The sequence below is a fragment of the Enhydra lutris genome, unplaced genomic scaffold (assembly GCF_002288905.1).
Source record: "Enhydra lutris kenyoni isolate GAN:26980312 unplaced genomic scaffold, ASM228890v2 scaffoldscaffold14, whole genome shotgun sequence".
Lineage (NCBI taxonomy): Eukaryota > Metazoa > Chordata > Mammalia > Carnivora > Mustelidae > Enhydra > Enhydra lutris.
In genome coordinates this window covers 49,860,893-49,884,679 of record NW_019154098.1, presented here as the reverse complement: position 1 = coordinate 49,884,679, position 23,787 = coordinate 49,860,893, and the positions used below count along the sequence as shown (strand labels likewise).

The 23,787-nt window shown below is 39.5% G+C and overlaps 1 protein-coding gene across 1 annotated transcript; it reads right to left on the bottom strand.

Moving 5' to 3' along the window:
- Positions 1-238: 238 nt before the first annotated feature.
- LOC111146507 (protein serine kinase H2) lies at positions 239-19,931 on the bottom strand. The gene is made up of 3 exons (XM_022502045.1): positions 19,747-19,931; positions 14,196-14,862; positions 239-580 (listed from the first exon to the last, which is right to left on the bottom strand). Exons 1-3 carry the CDS (start codon positions 19,929-19,931, stop codon positions 239-241), a joined length of 1,194 nt encoding a protein of 397 aa, XP_022357753.1.
- Positions 19,932-23,787: the final 3,856 nt, after the last annotated feature.

Here is a 23,787-nt window from a genome sequence, read left to right as displayed (position 1 = left end):
TTCTTCATCTATTTCTAATTATATAAACATATTTAGTATTTACTATTTATCTTTCACAGAAGTATATTTTGGGGAATAAATACAGACATAGGAAACATTACAGACAAAAAGTGTTTAAAATTAAAGTCTACCTTTTCCAACAATAACCACATGTTCCCAGGTCCATGGAGCTTTCTTAGGTGCTTTAATCTTAATTGAATGGTCCCTACTGACCTAATGCTATCAGTGTTGATCTGCCTTAAAATTGGTTAAAATGGTTTTGAAGGTTATCTGTTCCCAAAAGTACAGACAGTGATGATTCCTCTACCCTTACGTTTCTCATGCTCTGTATATGCTTTGATTTGTGATAAGAACGCGACCTAGAAGACTGTGCAGACTCAGGACTCTGAGAGGGGAGAGACGCCCTCCGCATGAGGTTCCTGGATATGACCTTCTGAAGATTCTTCATGGAAGAACCGGCAGCCCTGGTGATCACCCAGGGGTGACCCAGGGCCTGCCCAGCTGACATGCGATGACTAGCCTCGAACATAAGCAGTTTGTCTATGAAGTCCTTCGCCAAGTGGGAAATATTTGGCCAAGGCTAGGAAGGAAAAATAGATAAAATAGAATAAAATTAATAAAATAAAAATACACAAACACACATAGAGCATCATCTTCTTAGTTACATGATTAACACATATTAAACCTGGAAGATTTTTTCAAATAAGCAAGTTAAATGCTATATCATTAAATATATCAGGAACCTGAAAATCCACTTTTGAGAGAGCCAAGAAAAAAAAAAATCTATTGGTAAAAGGAAAAGCCAAACACAAATTGTCTTCCAAATTCTCTGTTCAGTGAAGGAAACTTCCTTTCCAGAAATCTGTCCAGTGTGCTTCAGTTAGCAATGTGAGTTCCCACATCACATTTATGTGGGCTGGACAAGGCAAAGCAGCTGTCGTCCATGAAGTACACCAGCCTCGGGTTAGTATTTACCACACTCTGGTCATCTCCTAGAGTTCCCAGGACTCCAAGAATCAGCTAGAGCGGAAAGTGAAATGGATTGAGAAATCATCAAATTTTCTCTCCCTTTGAAAGCTTGCTCCATACTTAGGATGCCTCCATCTCCCAGCCTTCAGAGAGAAAGGGCAGAACAAAATGGCTCTTCAGGGAAGACTCCTCCTGCTGTGCAGATCCTCAACACACTCAGGGCCGCGTTGTTCCCCATCAGGTAGCTCCAAGCGGGATTCGGCATGGAGCAGAGATACTGCAGGATGTGATGTGTACACCAGCTACTTGATGTTTCAGGGATTTGTTCTGGTGACATTTACAGCTTTCGCACATATTTTAAGTACAATAAGAGCAATTCAGGGTGACTTTTGTGAGGATGGAGACAAGAGAGCTGTTGCTTTACACTTGTTTTCTGCATTATCTATCAACACATACCATAGACCAAACAAAACAAAACTGTAGTTCTGTATCCTTTGTCATCTACAAAGCAGAAACATTGACAAAATTACCAGTATCTCAAACATTTTCTGGTTGACATGTGTTCTTAAAAAGTTGCCTCTCCCAAGAAAGATAAGGAAATCCTTACAACCTATTGTCTTTGTCCTTGTGTCAGGAAAAATCAGACTCAATTCAGATGTCACACTCTCCAATCTCTTAACAGTTTATTAACCTAGAATTTGAATCAAAAGAAACCAGTAATAGAATTGCTCTTTTTTGTTCCTTCAGCTTATTTAGGCAAATGAGATCTGAGAAATACTTTCCCCCAAAATAAAATGCGTGAAATAAATGAGCACATTTGCCAAATACTCAAAACACAGGGAAAATAAAATGTAAACACCACATGTCTAGACAAAGTACGTCAGTGGCTGACACTCACAATGGCATGTCCTTTGCTTTGGCCAGACATCTGTTTGGCACTGGATCCAGACACATTTATCTAGGCTCAAGGTTAAGTTAGATGTCTCTAATGGAGCATTATAAGACAAGCAAGTGAATCTTTCTGGAAAACATAAAATATGTGTAATGAGATTTATGAAGAGCTCATTAAGAAGACCCCCAAATGAATTTACACTTAAAATGCAGTTGCAGAAAAAAGGTAACATAGAAAAAAAGTTCCTCAGCCAAAGTGCATTATTTCAACATGGGTTAGAAATTACAGGATTCCTGAGCCATAAAGAACAACTGGAGAGTACCTAGAAGTCAATTATACATTACACAGTAGAAAATGACAGATGTAGAAAAAAATGTCAGATCTATTTATTTTTACCTTCTTAATCTAAAATTTATTTTTGTCTATGTTGTATCAAGTATAAAATAAATTAATATACTATATGTATGTATTCTATAAAGGAATACAAATTGAGTGTGCATGCTCATAATTTTTTGACTAATAGAGGTATATGACCAAAAAACAATTTAGAAGGGCATCTGGCTGACTCAGTCGGTAGAGTATATGATTCTTGATCACAGAGTTGTGAGTTCAAGTCCCACACTGAGCATAGAGATTACTTTAAAAAATTTTTAAAATGATTTGGAGGCTACACATTCAATCAAGTTCATATCATGGACCAAATCTCACTTGATGACATTATTCAGTCCCTTCACCAGTTTGGACATTCACCTCGCCATTCCCACTCTTTACCTTGAAAATTCCTCTATTCAGCTTTTCTCAGCAGTCTCAAAGAGACACTGCTATCAGTCAGCTGGTTACCCCATCTTAATGTGAAGAAAGACTGGGAGTGAGGCGAGTGGATCTGGATTCAAGGCTGCCCAGTCCTATACAGCTCTAAATATTCTCAGTTTCTTCATCAAAAAAAAATGGGCATCATATCTCTTTCACAAGATCGCTATCGGAACCAACTTAGATCAAGTATGTGAAAAATGGTTTTCAAAATATAAAATATGGGGTAAGCTTTAATTGCTCTTGTTCTTTTACTATTAAACCACAATGAAACTCCTTCAGTTCTTTTGTAGACATATCCACCTACTATATTCAGAGGACTGGAAGATGAAAATTACCTAAAACTTCTCATACTGAGTCCACTTACTATTATCATGATAAATGTGTGTCCTCAAAACAATGTTCTGCGTTCAACGGTAATGAACCAAATAAGAAGAAAGGTAGCAAGACATACAAATGGCTAACGAACACATGAAAAGATGCTCAACATCACTCATCATCAGGAGAATACAAATCAGAACTACAATGAGACATCACCTCACACCTGTCAGAATGGCTAAAATTAACAACCCAGGAAACAACAGATGTTGGCGAGAATGTGGAGAAAGGGGAACCCCTTACGCTGTTCATGAGAATGCAAACTGGTGCAGCCACTTTGGGAAACACTATGGAGCTTCCTCAAAAAGTTAAAAATAGAACTACTCTCCAATCCAGCAATTGCACTACTAAGTATTTACCCAAAGGTTACAAAAGAACTGATTTGAAAGGATACATGCACCCAATGTTTATAGCAGCATTATCAACAAGAGCCAAATTTTGGAAAGAGCCCAAGGGTCCACTGACCAATGAAGAGGTAGCATATGTATACAATGAAATAATACTCAGAAATCAAAAAGAATGAACTCTTGCCATTTGCAATGATGTTGATGGAGCTAGAGTGTGTTATGTTAAGCAAAATAAGTCAGTCAGACAAAGACAAATACCACATAATTTTTCATTCATATGTGGAATTTAAGAAACAAAACAGATGAACATTGGGGAAGAGAAAAGAAGAGGCAAATCATAAAACAGACTCTTAACTGTAGAGAACAAACTGAGGGTTGATGGAGGGAGGATGGGGATGGGCTAAGTGGGTGATGGGCATTAAGGAGGACACTTGTGATGAACAGTGGGTGCTATATATAAATGATGTATCACTAAATTCTAGTACTGAAACTAATGTTACACTATATTTTAACTAACTGGAATTTAAATAAAAACTTCAAACTACAAAAAAAAAAAAAAAGTTAGCACTAGGGGAGCCTGCATGGCTCAGTGGGTTAAAGCCTCTGACTTAGGCTCGGGTCATGATCCCAGGGTACTGGCATCGAACCCGAGTCGGGCTCTCTGCTCAGCAGGGAGCCTGCTTCCCCCCACCACCCGCCTGCCTCTCTGCCTGCTTGTGATCTCTATCAAATAAATAAATAAAATCTTTAAAAAAAAAAAAAAGGAAGCTAGATACTACAAACACACACAAAAGCACACACAGAATATACACAGTTCCTAAAATTCTAGATGCAACATCTCAAATTTTAAGGATTATAATTAATGTTAAAATTTGCTAAATATAGAGCTTACTGAAATACAGGGTAATAATTATTGATGGATTTAATTATAGAGTTTTCAGAAAACTACAAATATCTATTTTTAAGTGAATGGATAAGCTATCATTCAAATTCTTGGGTTAAGCGCACTCTAAGTAGCATTTATCTCCTTAAAAATAGTAGCTTTTAGGGGCACCAGCTGGCTCTGTCAGAAGAGTATGTGACACTTGCTCTCGAGATGGTGAGTTCAAGCCCCAAGCCCCCCACTGGGTGTAGAGTTTACTAAAAAAATTAAATATATAAAAAATTTTCTTAAATTTTCAAATAGTAACATTTATTATAAAACTTCTACTAGGGGCACCTGGGTGGCTCATTTGGTTAAGCATCCATTCTTGGTTTCAGCTCTGGTCATGATCTCAGGGTCCTGGTATCAAGCCCCGTGTAGGGCTCTGCACTCAGCCCAGTGTCTGCTAGAGATTATCTCCCTCCCCCTCTCTCTCTGCTCCTTCCCCTGCTCTTTAAATAAATAAATCAAATCTTAAAAAAAAAAAAAAACAAAAAAAAAACAGAAAACAAAAACAAACAAAAAAACTTCTACTGATGACAGTTCTCTGACTAGCATTTCTCTTCCTTTGAACTTTAGTGTAGGGCCTTGTAGGACTTCACTTAAGCTCTGCAATTAAATTTTATGTAAATGTGCCCCAAAGTACCAATGAACTCTCTATAACTTTATTACTTGAGACCAGGAAAATCACTCTTCCTTCTATCAGAAAGCAGGAGATTCTGTACATCATTATGTTATAAATATTTAAAATTTTAAATGTTTTCTTCCCAATCTAAGAGCAGACTTTAAGTTGTTTTATCTTTGCCAAAGCTGAAATTGTTCAAAGACAAAGCTAATTTTGTCAGAATGCAATATCCATTGGGGCATTTGTAAAACCTGGGAAAAGTCAGGAGATATATACAAGTTTATTACAGGTAACATCAAATTAAAAAATGGAAAAAGAACCAATTAATCATATACCAGGCTCATAAAGAGAATATTTTTGTGAGCTAAAGGGTTCTTGACATGAGAGAAATGATGCTTCCAGTTTTTCTTATAAGGAAAACACTGAAATTTAAAGAGGACTGGACAAAGCCTAATTTGTTTGCATACCTATCATATTTCAAAGCACTCAAGGTTAAAAAGAGATGTGTTCAATATTCTTCAAAAAAATTAACAAACAGGGGTGCCTGGGTGGTTCAGTGGGTTAAAGCCTCTGCCTTCGGCCCAGGTCATGATCCCAGGGTCCTGGGATTGAGCCCACATCAGGCTCTCTGCTCATCAGGGAGCCTGCTTCCCTCTCTCTGCCTACTTGTGATCTCTCTCTCTGTCAAATAAATAAATAATTTTTTTTAAAATTAACAAATAAAAAGTAGTAGAAGAAGAAGAACATAAGAGCAACAAAAAATTCAATTGGCCTTTGAAACCCACCATATAAAATATGTTCTTCCATATATAATATATATTAGAACTAGTTCCTATTATAAACCCTATAAGCCAGAACATAAGCAACATAAGCATAACATTAAAATTAGATATTTCTCGGTTAGCAAGAGCTTTACACAAATAGTTCTTTTCTCTTCAACTCCATGAATTCTACTGATGATATCAAGGTCAAAAAGTGCAACATAATCAAGAAAACAGGTAACTACTTTCCACTCTAATCACTACTCCTTACACCAAAGGTAGCATCTACATAGCCAAAGTGAAATGCACGTGGTCTCAATTCCAAGAAGCACTCAGTGTGCTTGAGTTAAAGGTAAGACAGTATGTACTTGTACAATTTAAGTCAGAGAAGAGATGAAGAAAGTGATAAGCAGAAAATGAAATACATTATGAGAGATTTTATAGCCATTAAAATTATTTTCTGTAAAACTTTTAAAGTAAAAATATCACTGAAAAAGTTGAGCACCACATTTTTGTGAGCATAAGTGTTTTAAGAACTAAATCACAGGAATGGGAACCAAGTTACAAGAATTATGACCTAACTAAAATGTGGTTCATTTCATTATTGAAATTCTAGTCGTGATGGAAAGAGAATAAAAGAGAATTAGGGAACCAGATCTTCTGCTCTCCTTTCCCTTTTTCCTACTTAATAACCTGAATGAAAAAGAAATAGAGCAAAGAAAAAATAAAAGAAATTAATGGAGATAAAGATACAGAAAGAAAATTGGGGTCATGGCCGGTGAGTAAAATTAATCAGATCTATTCCTCCTAAGGGAGTGCATCAATAAATTTTTCCTACCAGTATGGCAATCATAGGTGAATCTAAGAACATGGGGACCATTTTCTATCAATATCTATACGGAACTTTTTTTCATTTATTTTTTTTCCATGTAGGATTTTTTAAAAATATGTTTTAATACCAGTGTTTATCTTTGCTGGCTGGCTAATATGGCTATAAGACTCACTTTATTATCAACTTTTTTCACATCAAAAAAAGATTACTGTGATACAGTGCAATATAATTGGACAGTAATACATGATTTCCAACTCATGGGCAAGAATGTGTAATTTTTACTAGCATTAAAATGTTAATACCTCACTTTTCTCACTTTTCCATTTAAAGGATGAAAAAGGTATTCTTGGCACTGTAATAATATATTTACATATTTTTATATATAATTGTTATTTAAGCAAAAGTCAAACTTGTATTCCCACTGTTTCCCAACAGAAAGAGCTAACGCATACATAGCCCTATGTATTATTATGTGAAACTATTCTAAGCACGTGACATCTTTTAGCTCATTTGATCTTCACTACAACCCTGTTAGGTAAACACTATCATTATGACTGTTTCACAGATGAAGGAACTTAGATACAGAGAAATTAAGAAACGTGCCCAAAGTTATACAGTTAGTAAGTGGCAGAGCCGGGAAATGATCCAGCCAGCACTGCTCCAGATCATGCCCTTTAACCAGGACACTGCACTCCTTTACAAAATACCTGCATAAATATACACTCACCTACACATAATGCTCCAAAATTCTTGTATTTTACTACTATGCAACATATTCCCTTTTATGTGTTTTTGCATATGTTGTTCTACTGGGAATGTGCCAATCTCCCTTTCAGAAACTCTTTTTTTTTCCCTTACTATTTTTTTTAAGATTTTTATTTATTTATTTGACAGACAGAGATCACAAGTAGGCAGAGAGGCAGGCAGAGAGAGAGAGAGAGAGGAGGAAGCAAGGCCGGATCCCAGGACCCAGAGATCATGACCTGAGCCTAAGGCAGAGGCTCTAACCCACTGAGCCACCCAGATGACCCTCCCTTTCAGAAACTCTTACCCCTCCTCCAAGACACAGCACAAATGTCCTCTCCTTCATGAAATCTGACCCAAATTTCCTAACCAATAAGGGGATATCTTCCCTTGTTCCGTGGACTTTCCACCTTTGTTCCTACATGTATCAAAGCACTTACATTTGAAGAGATACACAAGAATGCTTGGTCTCTCAGGCACCTGGGTGGCTAAGCATGTGACTCTTGATTTTGGCTCAGATCATGATCTCAGGGGTGTGAGATTGAGCCCCGCGTCAGGCTCCATGTTCAGCAGGGAGTCTGTTTGAGATTCTTTCTCCCTCGGCCTCTCACCCCTGTTCACTCTCTCTCTCTCTCATATTCAAATAAATAAATAAATCTGAAGAAGAAGAAGAAGGAGGAGAAGGAGGAGGAGGAAGAGGAGGAGGAGAAGGAGAAGAAGGGGGGGTAGAAGGAGAAGGAGAGGAAGAAGGAGACAATGATGACAACAACCTGGTCTCTCAGACAAGATTACTTGAGCCCACAGAGTAGGGACACTGAGCATTTTCACGTGGGTATTCCCAGAGCTCAGCATGATTCCTGGCTGGAGGAAGGCCAGATAAGAAGGAGGGTGGAGACCTCCTAAGGATGCTTTCCAACAGTCTCTGGGAGAAACGATGGATGAGTCTTACTCTCTCCAGCATGAGCCCTGCCACCAAGCTGAAAGACATCATGATGGTATTAGTAATCAAAAAGATAAGTAAAGGCCTCCTTCACACAGTAGACACAGGGTGTCTTTTTTCTTCACCATGTGCTGTGTCTTTCTAGCCTGGTTGCCTCTCAGACATTGTAGGAAGCAACTGGAAAGGGGAACTCCTACCCCCTACTCTGCAAAGCCCAGTGAGTAGAGTAAATGTACCCTTCCAAACCATCCTAACATTCCAGAATGAATCTAATAAATTTAACAACTGAAGGTTTTAGTTACCTAAAATCCACCTTACTCACCAAAGATACAAATGTAGTAATCCAAAGGGGCATCTGAACCCCAACATTTATAGCAACAATGTCCATAATAACCAAGTTATGGAAAAAGCCCAGATGTCCATCAACAGATGAATGGATAAAGAAGATGTGGTTTACGGGGCACCTGGTTGGCTCAGTGGGTCAAAGCCTCTGCCTTCAGCTCAGGTCATGATCTCAGGGTCCTGGGATCGAGTCCCACATCGGGTTCTCTGCTCAACGGGGAGCCTGCTTCCCTCTCTCTCTGCCTGCCTCTCTGCCTACTTGTGATCTGTCTGCCAAATAAATAAATAAAATCTTAAAAAAAAAAAAGATGTGGTTTATATATATAATGGAATACTACTCAGCCATCAAAAAAATGAAATCTTGCCATTTGCAACAACATGGATGGGACTAGAGGGTATCAGGCTAAGCGAAATAAGTCAATCAGAGAAAAACAATTGTCATATGATCTCACTGATGTGGATTTAAGAAATAAAACAGGATCATAGAAGAAGAGAGAAATAAATAAAACAAGATGAAATCAGAGATGGACAAATGATAAGAGACTCAATCATAGGAAACAATCTAAGGGTTGCTGGAGGGGAGCTGGGTGGAGGGATGGGGTAACTCTGTGATGGACATTAAGAAGGGAACCTGATATAATTATATAATGGGTATTATATAAGACTTCTACCTCTGCAACTAATAATTCATTATATGCAATTAATTGAATTTAAATTTAAATTGAATTTAAATTAAAAACCAAAACAAAATAAAAATAAATAAATAAATATAGTCCACCTTACTATAAATTAAAATTTGTATTCTATGCTCAATGCAGTTATAGTTGAGATACATTTATTCATGCAGTTATAAACCAACATCTCTTAATTTTTTAAAAGCAATTCTTTTTCTTAAATGCATTCTCTATACTTAACTTTTCATGAAATTTATTGGATATAAGGGGGAAAATATGATACAGTCCTAGCCTTCAAAGAGCCAACAATGCCTTAGAAAGTTGACATTCAGATTAAATGTCAAAACAAAAGAAATTTATTATAATCCTAAACACTATTCAGAAAAAGGAAAGAATAACACAAGTGTAATGGTCATCAAAGCTCCATGAAAAGTAATATATTTCACACCAAAATCAAGAATAATTAAACATTAATATTATAGCTAATTATTTTGCTTATACATGGTTGGAGTCAGAGTATATACCTGCCAGGTGTCTACAAAATATTTTCTATAAATAATAAACATCATTCCTCTTCATCATAAGAGATACAACACTTAACTCTCTGGAAGTTTTGTCCCATTTATTGCACTTCTTCACCTGACTTCTAGAGAAAAGAAGTGATTCACACAATGTGTCATACTTGGAATTTTAGTTATAGACAAAAGGACTTTAATAAACAACCAACAATGGGATCCCTGGGCAGATCAGTTGGTTAAATGCCTGCCTTCAGCTCAGGTCATAACCCTGGGATCCTGGGATCGAGTTCTGAATCGGGCTCCTGGCTCAGTGGGGAGCTTTCCTCTCCCTCTGCCTGCCACGCACCCCGCTTGTGCTCTCTCTCTCTCTGACAAATACATAAGTAAAATCTTCAAGAAAAAACAAACAAACAAAAAAGAACCCACATTTATCTGACAGTTCTGCAGGTCAAAATGGGTCTAACAAGCTAAAATCAGGTATCAGTGGCGCTGCCTCCTAAAGGCTCCAGGGGACAGTTCTTTCCTTGCCTTTTCCCATTTCTAGAGACTGCACATATTCCCTGGTGCATGGCCCCTTCCTCCATCTCCAAAGCAAATCATTCCAATCGATGTTCCCTTCATCACATCTCCTCTACCTTTGAGTCTCCCACCTACCTACTGTAAGGGCCCTAGTGATCACATTGGGTTCATCCAGATAATCCAGGATAATCTCTCCATCTCAAGATCCTTAGTTTAGTCACATCTGCAAATTCTTTTTGGCATGTAAGGTGGCCCATCTACGGATTCTGGGTATTTTGGGGGGGCTAGTATTCTATCTACCACACCTATGCTTCCAGAATTGATGGTCATCCCGGTATTTAAATAAAATTGGTGCATTTACAAATTAGTATGCTTGTTAATAAGTGGCAGGTATAATAATAATATGACAGAGAGAACATGATGATAGGCTTTTCTATCAATCTGTTACCCTGACATTATGGACTGAATGTTTGTGTCCCTCTGAAATTCATATGTTGAAGCCCTAATCCCTAGTATCATTATATTTAAAGATGAGGCCTCCAAAGAAGTAATTAAGTTTTTAAATGAGGTCATAAAGGAGGGGTCCTGGTCTGACGGGATTAGTGAACTTCTAAGGGAGACACCAGTGTTCCCTCCCTTTCTCCCTCTCTGCCTCTTTCTACCCCTTCTCTCTCCCCACACACACACAAAAAGTAAGTCACATGAGCACACCATGAGATGGCAGCTGCCTACAAGCCAAGACAAGAGGCCTCATAATGAAAACTACCTTGTTGGCATCTTGATCTTGGACTTCTCAGCCCTTAGAACTGTGAGAAATAAATTTCTATTGTTTAAGTCATCCAGTCTGTGGTATTTTGCAATGGCAGCTTGAGATGGCTAAGACCTTTTGTAATATTATAAGAGAATATGAATATGATAGACACGGGTGCCTGACAAACACAGGAAAGAAAGCCAAGGAGTTATTAACCCAGTATTACAAGCAGCCGCAATCCTACTGTGTTGCATGTTGTCTGAAGTTACAAATAGGCACTTCCTCAAGAAGTAGAAATTGCCACCATGGAGACAATGTCAGTGCTCCATCCAGACCCTAGCCCCTCTTTTCTGTATGTACACACACCCCCTTCCTTGGGAGTGCTTTCTTTCTAAAAGCCAACACCTTGTTGTTGTTGTTGTTGTTGTTGTTGTTGTTGTTGTTTTTCTCAGTGACCACCCTGGGGCTCCTGGAGCCACTTGCCTTTGATCCCTAGAGAATGAAAAAATTTACCACCAGCTCCCTACCGTCATCACCCCCATTGACTAACAAAGAGTGATAGATGTGAAAACCCAGCTTGCCTGCCTCAGGTTGGAAGAATGCTGAAGAATCCTTCCCTGCAAGATGAGGCTTACCTTTATGGCTCTGGCCTCCTCATCTTCCCTGCCCTCCTCGCCCCACTCCCTTACCTGTCTTCCTGGGAGTCTACCCTTACTAAGTCACTTGAACATGAATTGTCTTCTCATTTTTGGAGAATCCAATCCTAGAAACCCTCTGAATTAAACCTGACAAAAAGGACTTTTAAAACAGTATACTGCTTATTATTTTTGCACATTGAAAAAGTAATCGTGATATCTAGTACAAATATGACCCAATAAACCACACCCCCAGTGGTTAGACTGTGCGTGATCTCTTCCCACCTTGAATTTGGGCTACCCCAAGACTCACAGAATTCACAACAGAATGAGGCAGAGGTAATGCTGTGCAATTTCCAACCCCAGCCTTGAAAAGCACTGGCAACTTCCACTGTTTCCCTCTTGGAATACTCCTTTTTGGAAGGCCTAAACTACCATGTAAAAAGTCTGACCACCCCGCTGGGAAGATGCCATGGAGAAACCCTCATGAAGAGAAGGCCCTGTGAAGCATAGAGAGAGGAGGATAAATAAAGCCTCATGCTTTCAGTGACCTAATTGACTCCAGATTTCCAGCCATCCCCACCAAGATGTCAGCTATTTGAGGGATCATCATGGACATTCCATCCCAGTCAAACCCCAATGACGGCAGCTCCTCCCAACATCATGTAGAATGGAAGAGTCACCAAGCTATAACCAAAACTGAAATATGTATTCTTTGTAAACAAAAGAACAACAGAAACAGAAAGATACTCGAATTATAAAGAAAAAAAAAATGACCCATAATTCCCAAACCAGGAATAAGTTCTGTTAACATTTTAGTGTATTTCTTTTTCTTTTTTTTTTTTTTTTAAAGATTTTATTTATTTATTTGTCAGAGAGAGAGAGGGAGAGAGAGCGAGCACAGGCAGACAGAATGGCAGGCAGAATGGCAGGCAGAGGCAGAGGGAGAAGCAGGCTCCCTGACGAGCAAGGAGCCCGATGTGGGACTCGATCCCAGGACGCTGGGATCATGACCTGAGCCGAAGGCAGCTGCTTAACCAACTGAGCCACCCAGGCGTCCCTAGTGTATTTCTTTTAACCTTTTTTTCCTATGCATACATTTTTCCACATGATTGTGATCATGTTCTATATAATTTGTATTCTGCAAAAGTTCTAGATGCATATTTTCAAACTGCATCCCAAGAAATCTGTAAAATTTGCCCTCTACCAACAGTGAATGAGATGGTTGATCTCTTAACAGCAATGAGTAGAGTTGAAATGCTTTTTTTTATCTTTATTGATTTCAATTTAAAAAAAAAAAGACTTTGTTTTCATTTGTATTTTTTGGTTATTAGTGAGGCTAGACATCTTTTAAACTTTTAATAGTCAATGGTACTACATTGTCTGTGAATTCTCCCCATCCTTTCCTACTTTCTCATGTAAGTCTTAGGTCTCAAATACCAGTTTAGATAAGTTTTTTTAAAAATGTACATATATACGATAAGATATTAAAGCTTTGTCAAAGTATAGAAAATACAATATTTAAATTAGTTATTTAGCTTTTGATTTTGCTTAAGATGCTTACATATAGATGTTATCCCTTAAGTAGCTATAATCAAACTATCAATATTTTTCTTCATGACAAAAAGAACCTTTCATAGTTGAACATATATTTGATCACTTGCTGAACATGAAATCAATTTCCCCTTTTATCAAGCTTCCTACACACAAGCATCAACAACTCTCCTTCTCTACCCAAAAACAACAGGAAATGAACACATTCATAAACATTGGGAGTTCCAAGTTTAAACAATGGATAAATATTTTACACAAGCTATGAGGTTAAACATTTCACTAAGGAAACATTACAGAAAGGGCTTGGATCATCTAGACTCAAGGCAGAAAATCTCTCACCAGACACCCAAGCGTCATGCTGAGCTTCTGAGTACACACCAGTCTACTCAGCTGATGAAAGAAAAACTACAAACTCCCTGGTCTACTTATCAATGACATGTGCTAACCACAGACAACTCAGTAACACAGGCTCTTGCTATCTTGAGACCAATGGCTCTCAGCCAGGGGTGATTCTGCCCCTCAGGGGACATTTAACAATGTTTGGAGACAATTTTTGTTAGCACAACTTGAGGAAGGTGTTGAATCTAGTGTATTTACTAGATATCCAGCACCAACCAGTATCTACCAGTAGTGTATGGAGGGTGGAGTAGAGGCCAGGGCTACGGCAAAACACCCTGCAATGCACAGGACACCCCCACTCCCACCCCCTTCCCCCCAACTCACCCCGGCTCCGTAAAGAATCACCCAACCTGACTCTCCTGCCCCACCCCCGCCCATCAACCTCACCAACCTCACTGTGTGGCTCTGGGCATAACACGTACCCTCCAGAACTTGTGAGTAATAAATTACTAACTCCTACTTTTGTTCAAAGTTTAAAAAAAAAAGAAGATTCATCCAGACCTAAAGGTCAACTAAATGTCAATAGTGCTGAGGTTGAGAAACTACACTAGGCTAACTCAATAGGAGTGAAATTATTTCTTACCTCTCCTGTGTAATTATATTTGCCCTTCAGAATCTTCCTGTAAAGTCTTGTATGGCTTTCATCATCAAAAGGCAGGACTCCACTAAGTAAAACATACGTGATTACGCCAAGAGCCCACATGTCCACTGCACTGGTATATGGTTTCCTTAGCAAAATCTCGGGGGCTATGTACTCTGGGGTTCCACAGAGTGTCCTCATCGTCCAGTCTCCACTTTTGTTCCCAGAGTGTGCCAAACCAAAATCTGTGATTAAAATTTTCGACTCAGCACCTGGATGATAATATAAGAGATTTTCAGGTTTTAGGTCCCTGTGAGTTATTCGCAAGGCATGCAGATACCTGATGCCATCAGCAACCATCTGGAGAATTCTGACAGCATCCTGCTCTGTAAAGGAGCCCTGAGTCATGAGTCGGTCCAAGAGCTCTCCTCCTGTAGCCAACTCCATCACCATGTAAACTCGATCTTGGGCCTCAAAGATCTCCACCAGCTGAACAATGTAGCGGTGTCTAACCCGCCTCAGGATGGTGAGCTCAGAATCACAAGCGTCCCGGCCTTCCCTCACTCTGGTTTCCACCACTTTTATTGCAAAAGGTTTCTTGGTGGTCTTCTGCTCCGCCCTGACGACTTTGCTGAAACTGCCTGTCCCAATTAGAGCCTTGATGTCATATCTGTCGGGAAGAAAAGCCAAATCTGTTATCCTCTGAAGGGAAGATTCTTAAAATTACCGAAGTTGGTGCTTCCTATCATCTCTTTGATCTTTACATCCCCCCCATCTGACTCCCTTACTCATTGTTGCTTAACTGTATTTGTTATTTTTGAAAGCCTCCCCAGATTCATCTTTGAAATGGAGGTAAGTGATATAAAAGTAATTAGTGGGTGGAAAGGTAACTATTAAGACAACAGTCTTAATAACAGCAACAGCAAGTCTTAATAACAGCAATAACAGCAACAGCAACTTATTATACATTTATTGTGTGCCAGAAAATTTATTTTTTGAAAAAAATTCTAATTACAATATCCCTATTGGCTAACATGATACTATCTCCCTTTTTCAGATAAGGAAATTAAGAATAACAAAAATTAAGTGATTTTCCAAGGTCACACAGATATGGTTGAAATGGATAGGATTTAAATCCAACCCCTTCAAAGGCATTTCACCTATTGAGTACCCATGCCCTATCTCGTCCACAGTAGCACCTTGATAGACAAGCACTGATAAAATAAACACATCAGGTGGGGACAGTGTTAACAGCCACAGTTTTCTCCCAGCTATCCCCCTGCACTTGCAATTTCTACACAAGAAACAGAATTTTAACATGGGATATATGTCAATGCATAAAGTTATTTTCTCTCTCTCTCTCTCTGGGAAAGGCCAGGAGGTCAGCTAGGATTTCAAAGAGTGGTGATCTTAAACTTGAATTATCTGTGTAAACGCCTATGTCAATTTGAGAATTCTATTAAGTTCAATCCTCTATTTAAGAAATGTTGAGAAAGGGGCGCCTGGGTGGCTCAGTAGGTTAAGCTTCTGCCTTTGGCTCGAGTCCTGATCTCAGGGTCCTGGGATTGAGCCCCGCGTCGGGCTCTCTGCTCAGTGGGGAGCCTGCTTCCTCTTCTCTCTCTGCCTGCCTCTCTGCCTACTTGTGATCTCTCTCTCTCTCTCTCTCTCTCTGCTGAATAGATAAATAAAATCTTAAAAAAAAAAAGAAAAGAAGAAGAAGAAATGTTGAGAAAGTGCTCCACTTAGAATCATGATTTTACAGTTGGAAAGAATATTAGAGAATTACTTACTCCAACCCCTCATTTGACAAATGAAGAAATTTCAAGATCAGGTTAGCAGATTGGTTGTTTAAATTCTACAGTGAGGATGAGAACCCAGGTCGCCTTACTTTTATTGTAATTTGCTGCTCTTCCGCTTTGTTAAAACTTCTCCCCGGAAAGGATGCCAGCAAGTGGAATGAGCTCTGGGAGTATGTAGGGAAAGGTAACGCTTTCGGTTACATACTCAGTAACAGAGATCCCAATGCAAACATCAATCTGTGCTGAAAATAGCCTTACTTCTTTTTGCTGAGTTTATTCTTCCAGTAATTCTTCCCTCTACCTATCTATTCCTTATAGTCCTGTGCTTCCTGAATAAAAGTGTCATTTGGCTGTACCAGCTTACAGAAAACAGCTTTGTTCTATGCAGTGCATTTAATTTTCTGGCCAATTGCTTTATCAAAACAGAGAGCAATTTACTCATCTTAAGTGGATTCTGTCACCTCTTCTCTTTCCAACTTTGCTTTTTTATTCACATGCACTTTCAGGTTGATTTTGAAGATAATCACGGGCATTTCAAATTCTGTTACTTTGCAGACTAGCCAAAATTTACATTTACCTTTAATGGAAATGAAAGCACTTTGCAAATACTAATTTATCACTATGCCTTCAAAACTGCAGGCAAATTCATTTGCTCATGAAATTAATCATCAGCTATCAGATGAATTACCATCTCTGAGGAACTACACTCTTTTGTTTAAAGAAAAGGAGCTTTATTCAGTACTGCTAAGGGACCTTCATATACCAAATACTTGAAAAAAAAAAAATGCTAGTAATTTGGCACTGAAGGGAACTGAAGCTTTAAGCCAAAATGTAGAGTAGTAGAAATAAATGGTTTCAGATTGAATAACCAATGTCTCATAACAAATTCCTATAACTGCAACCTTGCTTGTGATCCCGTGATGGCCATGGACGGTGACTATTTTTGTGATTTGAGTGGCTATATCTTCTGCAGCGCCTGGCACAGAAGGTACAGCAATAAATGTTGAATGAAAGAATCACTCATTGAATACATATTATTTCCAAATGATCACATATATTTTGAAAACATTAAGGATCAAATCAAGCATTAGAGAAGGCATTTACAAGGCTATGCCATTCCTTGCCCTTCCACTGCTCCACTCCTACCCACCACCCAACAGGGCAGCCTCAACATTACTTTTGTAGGTGGTGCAATTTTACATCACCCTCGAAATTGAAATTATTACTTTAACTACAGCTGCTACAAACGGGAAATTTTTTCAACGTGTATAAAAAAATGAAAGCCAGAAACAATAGTAATATCACAACCTGTTTGATAAAAGCAATTGAGAAAGGGCATATAGTAAGATTTAAATTCTATTGTCTCTATTCTGCAAGAGTTCTAAGTGGATCACAATGAATAAGAAAGACAACTGTATTCTAGACTCAATTCTGTCACTAACTTGGGCAAGTCACTTAATCTTTTGGGACTTAACTCCTCATCAGGTAAGGAGCCTTGAGTTAGTCACTAGGGCCCTTGCAATGTTGTGACCTTCCACCTCTATGACCCCTTCACACTCTAAAGGACTAGGACTACCCTGCAGATGGAGGTTATGAGAGTAGATAAGACTGGACCACAGCAACCTCATTCTCTCTGGGTATGGATGACCAGAGATGCCATCTAACCAATTCAGTCATGATAAGATCCCATGTCCATTCTGATTCAAGTTCAATTGGATCAGCCAACTTTGTCTCTAAGCTTAGCAGCTACTGGACTAATCCAAAACGTTTCCTTGTATTAGAAGTTCCCAAGTAGGCTGGGAAGTGGCTCTGCACAGACTGTGTTCACAGCAATGCAGTAAAGTAAGCATATCATTTGAGGGCTAGTATAATGTCCCTGAGGGGGCACCTGGGTGGTTCCATGGGTTAAGCCTCTGCCTTTGGCTCAAGTCATGATTTCAGGGTCCTGGGATTGAGCCCTGAATTGGGGCTCAGCAGGGAGTCTGCTTCCCCTCTCTTTCTCTGCCTGCTGCTCTGCCTACTTGTCATCTCTCTCTCTCTGTCAAATAAGTAAATAAATAAAATCTTAAAAAAAAAAAAAAAGGAATGTCCCTGAGAAGCCAGATGAGCCACCCACCACTGTGTCCCACCAAGCCCTGCAGAGTGGAAGAGGACTTAATGATTTCCTTCCTCTTTATGGCCAACATGGTATGTTCAGAGGAAGGTAGTTTTCAGGTCCAACCAACCTGTCATCCTCGCTCATTTCTTACAGGGAGTCAGCTAGGTCTATTTTTTTTTTTTCCAAAAAAAAAAAAATTTATTTATTTGACAGAGATCACAAGTAGGCAGAGAGGCAGGCAGAGAGAGAGGAGGAAACAGGCTCCCCACTGAGCAGAGAGCCCAATGATGCCGATGCCGGGCTTGATCCCAGGACGCTGGAATCATGACCTGAGCCAAAGGCAGAGGCTTAACCCACTGAGCCACCCAGGCACCCCAAGTCAGCTAGGTCTTATGTGTGCCTTAGGAAGACAATAAAAAATACTGCACTAATATCTCAATACAGACTTGTGTCATGCACTGTTCACCACAATTTGCATATATTACATCAATTATCCTCACAACATTTGTATGGGGTAGATATTATTATTATTCCCACTTTACTGAAGCAAAAAATGAGGAAGGAGAAAGGCTAAGGAACATTCTCAACCACACATGATAAAAGACACAAGAGTGGATCACAAGTCTGGCTGATTCAAAGACTTGTTTCTATTCCATGATTTATGGTCTCCTTTTCAAGAATATGGTAAAGATCCTTCACAAACATGCCTGTTTGGTCCCAGCCTCAGCATATCTGTGGCAAGGCCCCCATCAGCCCTGTAGGGGTTGGGAGGCCTTCCTCCTTCCCCAGCTCTGAGGTCAAGATTCCCTCCCCTTCCTCACTCCTGTTCTCCCTCTACTTTCTTTCTTTTTTTTTTTTTAAGATTTTATTTATTTATTTGACAGAGAGAGATCACAAGCAGGCAGAGAGGCAGGCAGAGAGAGAGGAGGAAGCAGGCTCCCCACTGAGCAGAGAGCCCGATGCGGGGCTCAATCCCAGGACTCTGAGATCATGACCTGAGCCGAAGGCAGAGGCTTAACCCACTGAGCCACCCAGGCGCTCCAGCCCCTCCCCTCTACTTTCAGTCTGGAATTTTCCTAATCCTCTGCCTTCCCTGCTCAGAGGTGTCAAAGAGAATTTGTCCCAACACTTGCTAAAAACAGAGGAAAAGACTTTATTCCAGACTATTACAACTGGAGTCAAAACTATTGCAGTAGGGGAGAGAGACTGACTTCAACTCTTTTGAAACAAAAGGCAAGAAAATACTCAGCACTGGGCAAGCTAGTATAAAAGTCCTAGAGGAACTTAGTGGGGGGCTGGGGCGGGGCGGGGAGGGGAGATTGGTGGACCTGACTAGGCCACCTGTGTTTGCTAATTAGTGCTTAGGGAAGCTGGGCTCCTGCCTTCCCACAGAGACTGGGAGAAAGTGGCCTCCTGATTACATTTCAAAGGGATGGTCCCCTAGTCCTTGGGAAAGACATTCCTAGATCGTAGAAGACTTACATCTCAAAGAGGCAGAGAAAGTAGGGACATCAGGGACCTGTCATCTGAAAGAAGGCTGTCTAAGGTTTAATCAAGCTGGGGGGAACATTAAGGCCATCTTGATGGGAGCTTGGTTCATCTTCCTCAACCCAGTCCCAGGCCAGCCCCTTTGCCACTGTTTCACCTGGCGCTTTACCTGGCAAGGACACGGGGGTCAAACCTGGCACGGAAGCGGGCCACCTGCATCCTCCGAGCCGCCTCGGACACCGCCTCAGGCCCAGGTCCTACGCCTCTGGAGTTGCCCTGGCCTTGACCCTCCTGCTTGACCGGGGCCAGCACAGGCGACCCTGGGACCACCTTGGTGCTCACACCGCAGCCCATGCCTTCTCTGCTCTGGAGAGGGGCCAAAGGGCTGGGAACTGTAGGTGGGGCTGAGCAGTTTTTTCCCCTGGAGCTTGGGGGTGGTGGGCGGAGAGGGACGCAGGACAGATCAGGTCCACCCCCAGGGCCGGCTTAGAAAGAAACCCCACTGTGGATCTTTGTTAGGAAAATAACTTTCAAAGGGTCCTGCTGCCATAAGGCCACCTTGATGGTCACTGACGATTTGTCTTGCGTAGAGTTTGACCTGGTAAAAGCAAAGCAGACAGAGAAAAGGCAGGAGCCTCTCGTGCCTCGGCTTAATTCTCTGGGCCCTAGTTTTCTCATCTGAAGATGTGAACATACCAGTGGAATTTGGATCGGAATGGCATTAAAAGTATAGATGGCTCTAGGCAGTATAGACATTTTAACAATGTTTATTCTTCCGATCCAAGAGCATGGAATGGTCTTCCATCTTTTTGTGTCTTCTTCAATTTCTTTCATGAGTGTTCTGTAGTTCCTCGAGTACAGATCCTTTACCTCTTTGGTTAGGTTTATTCCCAGGTATCTTATGGTTCTTGGTGCTATAGTAAATGGAATAGATTCTCTAATTTCCCTTTCTGTATTTTCATTGTTAGTCTATAAGAAAGCAACTGATTTCTGTACATTGACTTTGTATCCTGCCACGTTACTAATTGCTGTATGAGTTCTAGTAGTTTGGGGGTGGAGTCTTTGGGTTTTCCATATAAAGTATCATGTCATCTGTGAAGAGAGAGAATTTGACCTCTTCATTGCCAATTTGGATACCTTTTATTTCTCTTTGTTGTCTGATTGCTGTTGCTAGGACTTCTAATACTATGTTGAACAAGAGTGGTGATGACGTGAACATAAAAAATTATATGAGCCAATGAAGGATATCATCTCCTTCATATCATATCATCTCCTTCATCATCCTATCCTAAAGAACCTTTATGTTTCCAAGGCTGAGCTGTATCTAGATGACAGGAACATGAAATATATATATATATATATATATATATATATATATATATATATATAAAATGTCTTAAACTAGAAGAACTTATAATATTGGATGTATGTAATATTATTGTACTCTGTTGCATTAACTAAACATGCATTAATTAAACACACTCATTTGGTTCTGGTACTCCACTAACTCTCCTGCAGCTGGAAGAGCCTTCCTTCTGGATGATTCAACTGAAATAGAAAGACTGGGAGAAAACCAGTTGTCTAGAACCCAGCCCAACACGCTGTGCAAATACAAGAATAAAATATGTAAAAGTAATAAGAAGAAAATTATATAATCCTTCTATTATGTAGAGATTGTGTAATTTTATCTTATAATATATAATAATTACATTATTAATTATAATTATACTATATATTATCTTATGTTTTATATATTTCATCTTTGTATTCATAATTATCCATATATGCATTATATGCATGATAGGCATATTTTATATATCTGGTAAATATTTCTTTTTGATAAATAGTATTTTATGTATTGAGTAGATATCAAGATATTGATTATATATAGTTTACCTTGCTAAATTTTAAGTAAATGATGTGTGGAAAGTGAAATTCAGTGAACACCAAGCAAATCAAGATGAGGGACCCCTAGCAAGTTGTAGAACCAGCACTGCAGCCCAGTCTCCAAACGCCCAGGGTTGTGCTCTTTCAGTTGTGACATTTCCTTTATAAATTTGTTTAATTTTTAGTTTGATTTAACACAATATCTGTGATGAATCAGTTACTCATGGATTTGCCCAGAAGAACTGTATTTTGAAGGAAGATTTGAAATATGACTTGAGGGTTGCTGAGAGAATAATGAGCCTATCCTGCAAAGGGAGCTGAACTACCAAATAGTGAACTTTTCTTGATTAAGAACCCTCAGAATCCTCTGAGTACTAGGAAACCAAGAGAGAAGATTGATTTTTTTTCTTTTTTTCTAAAGATTTTATTTATTTATTTGACACACAAAGAGAGATCACAAGTAGGCAGAGAGGCAGGTGGGGTGGGGGGGAAGCAGGCTCCCTGCTGAGCAGACAGCCCAATGTGGGGCTCTATCCCAGGACCCTGAAATCATAACCTGAGTCAAAGGCAGAGGCTTAACCCACTGAGCCACCCAGGCTCCCGAGAAGATTGGTTTTAAGCTGGTGCTAGTGGCTCAAGCTTTTAAAATAATTCTCAGAGTAAACAATATAAAGCAAAATGGAAAAGAATAAAAGGACAGAAGTAAAATGTCAAGGTGATGCTCAAAGAACTACATTTGTTACTCAGAGGGCCCTTGAGTATGGGTCGTTTGGATACGTGTGGCCCAGCAACTAGGACACATCCACTCTAAGTCCAGAACTTGGACAGCGGGGAAGGGATCCGGTAGTTAGGAGGCAGCCCTCTGGTGTGTCCCCGTCCTCCAGGTCTCACAGAGCACTGGTCTCCTGGCTGCAGCTGACCACAAAGCAGGAAAAGCTTTGTCAAGAGCCTCTCACTAAGCCTGAGCCACATTCCTTGAAAATCGGCTAAAACAGTCACTGATTTTAAAGCCTTTTAAAATGAAAACAGTAATAGAAACCATTGATGAGCTCTCTTTTGGGAAAGCATCAGCTATTAACTAGAAGTGTTATTGGTGAAATAAATCTTGTGCCTGGAGAAAAAATGAACTACTTAATGCATTCAAAACTGCTACTTACTCTTAATCTCAAAAAACAAACTGAGGGTTGCTGGGGGGAGGGGGATACGGAGAGGGTGGTTGGGTTATGGACCTTGGGGAGGGTATGTGCTATGCTGAGTGCTGTGAATTGTGTAAGCCTGAGGATTCGCAGACTTGTACCCCTGAGACAAATAATAATACATTAAATGTTAATAAAAATACTTAATAATAAAATAAAATGGGGAAAAAAACTGCTACTTTTAAAGCTTTCACCAAGTTTTAAAATGTTGAAATGTTAAAGTCACATCATAAGCAAGTTCTTTTAGCCTAAGTAACCCTCAAGAAAAGGTGATAGCTCAAGTAACGTGTGGCGTAACGCCATACGACACAATCTCCTACGTGTATTTCTCTTTATCATGCGTAATCGCTACATTATTTAAGACACCTCTCAAACACTGCTTGGGATACGTGCTATGTATACATTAATTACTATATGTCGTTATTTAAATTACACATTTTATCTTAGTTGAAGTAATAAAATTGTTAAAATGAGCTTTAGACTTAAGACCAGTTTTAAATGAATTTTTATTTTTACATCAAGTATTTCGTGCCTACAAGTGGCTTCCTATAACACTTATACCAGCTGAATACATCGAAATGGTGCTTAACATCTGTTTCTGGGCTAAACTTGACTCCAGTGGTGTTTTCTGAAGAGGATTAAATGAATTGAACCTCCAGCTTCCAAAGGAAAACACCTTACCTCATTCTCAACTTCCACTCATTGCCCATAAGTCACAAATTCTTATGAAATGATCAGCTGTAACGTTCCTAACCATATGTAAATACTGCTCCAATCACTTCGTGCCAGGTTCCATCCTGTAACTAGTTTTTGTTTTGTTTTGTTTTTTTAATGAGACAGAAGTTAAATCCTAAAAAATGAGGATAAATCCTAAAAACCATTCTGGGCAATACATATTCTGAACCCATAGAAACTTCCTAAAATAGCCCTCTGGCTTATACTTCATAAATAGATTTATGTAACTTGACCTGTGAGAGCTATACAGTTATAATCCAGCTCTTAAAGAGTATTCCACTGAGAGCAAGTAAGGAATTATGTCAAATCAAAACCCATTAAAGACTCATTATCATTTAGAGAGAATTCATTTAACTCTTACATGAGCAAGATTGGTGGAAAACATGAAAAAA